Source organism: Mycena indigotica (genome assembly GCF_014461135.1).
Source record: "Mycena indigotica strain 171206Taipei chromosome Unknown Mind.scaff0003, whole genome shotgun sequence".
Lineage (NCBI taxonomy): Eukaryota > Fungi > Basidiomycota > Agaricomycetes > Agaricales > Mycenaceae > Mycena > Mycena indigotica.
The window spans coordinates 5,041,883-5,045,317 of record NW_023503002.1 but is presented as its reverse complement, the minus strand read 5'-3'; the positions used below and the strand labels follow the sequence as shown (position 1 = coordinate 5,045,317).

Genomic DNA, 3,435 nt, shown 5'->3' with positions numbered 1-3,435 from the left:
AGCATCCGCTGCGATCGTCCGTCCGGCATGTCCGGTTCCCCGCCCCGGGCCCCCGACTGCTTTGGCGTTGACTCCGAGCCAACTCCGAGCCTGTAACTACGACGTCGTGTCCCCAACGACGGCCAAAACACGTTAGAAGAAAGCTAAAAAGGAACAGGAGCTTCTGCTAGATCCGAGTCCCGACCCGAAGGCAAAAAAAGAAAGCGATAGCAAGTTCTTCACTTTTCACGGACCCCGGCCCGGATCTTGTTCGGCTCATGGCTCATCACTTGAGATTTGCACCCGACATCTCCCGACAATGTCTCGGAGTAATTGACGTCCATGACTGAGTGGCGCTGACACGGTCCGACGATGGGTCGCCACATCGCCCTGCGCGTCATCGGTCGCGTCGTCTCTGACGCACGACCACAGGTTTCTCCGGAGGAGCATTCAAACAGTGAACAGCGGAAATGGTGATTCATTCTTTGCTTTGACTATATGTGCACTGTATGTTACTATATATGTACGACAGTAGATAAATGTGAGATAAATTGCTGAGACTAATAACGAGGGTGGTTCTTGTGATATGCAATGCAACTTGACGTGTAGGTGAATCGATGCGAAGGATATGAAGTGTAGAGATACAGCGCGCGGCAGCCGCGACCAAGTCGGCGGTCAAGCGGGTTCTGCGGCGTTGGGGGCCAACAGGCCAGAGGCGAAAGGCGCTACTCGTGTTCGCGCGGATCGTGAGGCGAGACGACACTAAAATAGTTAGGCGACGTGTATGCGGGGATGGTGTGGGCGGTGGCGGATAGGAATCGGTATTGGGAAGGCGCGGATGAGGTCGTTGAACCTGCCCTTCGGCTGCGAAGGCGCAACGTCCACGGGCACATCGCGCGGCACGTGGATGGGGGTCGGCGGGGAGAACGAGCCGAAGGACGAGCCCGGGGAGCTCGGGGCAAGCTCGGGGACGGACACAGACGGGGCGTGGCGGGTGTGTGTGCGGACAAAGGAAGTGGGGATATGTTTGGCGGGGAAGGCGACGGCCGTCAAGGCGGAATGGTGTGCGAGGAGGTCGGCCTCCTTGATGGCCAGCTCCCAGTTGAGCACCTCGAGCATCTCGCGCTCTATCCGCCCCACATCGCGCTTGCCGAAGACGCCCGTGCATAGGGCCCAGTGGATGTTCTTCAGCGTCGAGTCGTTTGTGTATTTGGAAGCGACGATAAGCGCGCCCAGGAAAACACGCTCGAGCGCCCACTCCTCGAGGGCGATGGACAGATGGGGGCGGGCACGGGAGATGTAGACGAGCGCGGCGAGGACGGTGGCGGGGGTGACCTCAGCCCTAGTCAGGACGTTATCGACGAAGGTGGTGAAAGAGGTGATGTAGCGCGACGAGCTCCGGCCCCTTGGTGTGGAGGCGCGGCCCATCGCGAAGTCGACCGTCTCGACTACAGATTCGATGAGGTATTCTGAAAGAGCACATGAGTTGGGGAAAGCAAAAAAACAAAGACAGGCGACGCACCGACGACGGGCTTTGTCAGTCGTATATCGATGAGCTGCATAACAGCAGGCGAGTGTGTGGCGGGGTCGACGAGCGAGGCCGCGTGGATGGGCGACGAGCTGGAGCCGGAGGCGTGCATCTGCGTCAGGCGGGAGGTGCGGAAAGTGGGTCGGAGGCAGCGCAGCCCGCAGCCCCCTTATATACCGCCCTTATGATAGTGAAAGGAAAAATGTCAATGTCGTGGCAGGAGTCAAACCCGGATGCGGATGACTCACGCGAGCCGAGCCAGCTCAGATCCCCGATCGCCGCTTGCGTAGGTGCGATGTCAGCGTGGGGCGGTGAGCTGCTGATGTCCGTCAATTTAGCCGACGCGCCCGGTAAGTAACAGCACGACATCAGCAGTTTGTGGCTGGCGCACGACTTGCGTGTGCTCTGCGACCTTTGCCGCATCCCGCGCGTCGAGTGGCTGCAGCGCTGGCGTTGTCAGCCGCTCACAAATCTCCTTTCTCATCGATTTATCAGCAGCGAGGAGAAAATCCACCGGGGATCAAAGACACGTTCGCACACGCCGTCAACGATGACGCGCCGGCATATCGGCGGCGCGCGTAAGCCCTGCCACGTCAACGCTCTTTCCTTCTCCCCTCATCCAAGTTCCTTACCCCGCGCTGACGGCCTGAGTACCGTGCCCCGCTTCCCGCATCGTGGTTGGCGGAGAGTAAGCCCTGTGGAGACGGACGCGGAGAATCTCTGGGCCGCACGGTCACCGTCGCCGACACTAATTACTGGCATCGGGCGGCGCCGGGTGGGGCAGACGATGCCTCCGCGATGGGCGGGGATTGCGCATTAGAAGCAACAGTGAGTAAGCGCAGTCTTTGCTACTAGTCTCCAGAGAGCATCGCGACATCCGTGCATATATAGTGGCGGCCCCATCTAGCACCGAACGGTGTCCCCGCATGTGTCATCACGTGTAGATTCGGTCGAGCGGCCCGCAGACCAGATGTGGCGTTTTGCCTTGAAGTTGTGTCGGCCGGTCTAACCCGCACGAAACGAGCGCCTCACTGTACACGGTCGTATAGCCAGCTCCAGCATAAAAACTTCTGGATTTTCAGCTACCCACGGTTTATTGCATGCCAGCGCATCGAACGCACGGCCCATGCGTTGGTTGAGATCGTGAGCCGGGACGTAGACGAGGAGCCTCGCCACGAAGTATCCGGTGGACCGGCCGTACAGTGTCGACACGGACCCAGCTCATCGATCCCGCGTCCATCCTCGTCCATCGTTTACTGCCAGCTGCCGACCGTGCGTCAGATGATTCGAGTCAACTTCCGCCCCGCTGCTCGGATGATCGCCGACACAATTGCAATCGGCGTCGCGAGCTGACACCGTTGCGACGCCCTATCGCTAGGCAGTGGGCGCTGATCGGTCCCTGCGGACGCAGGCGGCGGAGGGACGCGCACACGCGATCGCAACGCAACCATGTGCCGACGACGAGGCGCCGACCTAAATTAGACACCGGACTGGCGTTCGCTACGCATCTGTCGGGCATGGTAGGGATCGAGGTGTCGATTACGCATCAACTGGCCGGATCAGTCTTGTCTCCGATATCGCCGCCAGGTAGTATCCGGTACCCTGCGTCAAGGGACGCTGGCTGCAGGCGGGAATGCTCGGCATCCCCTCGGAGAAACACGGCACACAGTGGCTGTGTCACGTGTACATAACGCGTCTTCTCCCGAACGTCCATGTCGGGCGTCGTGATTCACCAATTGTTTCCGTCGCTCTTCGAACATATCACGCCACCGTCCATCACCACTCGTCAATGAGCCAAGCCAGCTCAGTTGTCAGACACCCGAGGGCCTGCCAGCATAGCAATTTGTGATATTGCCCAGCAAGCATTGGACGCTGGTCGCTCGCCATAGAACATCTCATAGAATCTGATAGCTTCGCCCGGCACTAGG

The 3,435-nt window shown here is 59.6% G+C and overlaps 1 protein-coding gene across 1 annotated transcript; it reads right to left on the bottom strand.

Annotated features, from left to right (window-relative positions):
- Window positions 1-750: 750 nt before the first annotated feature.
- On the bottom strand, window positions 751-1,652 carry MIND_00396600 (Cyclin N-terminal domain-containing protein; the record flags this gene model as incomplete). Its single annotated transcript, XM_037360794.1, has 2 exons — window positions 1,502-1,652; window positions 751-1,448 (listed from the first exon to the last, which is right to left on the bottom strand). Exons 1-2 carry the CDS (start codon window positions 1,617-1,619, stop codon window positions 751-753), a joined length of 816 nt encoding a protein of 271 aa, XP_037223679.1. The 5' UTR covers window positions 1,620-1,652.
- Between the last annotated feature and the right edge of the window lie 1,783 nt (window positions 1,653-3,435).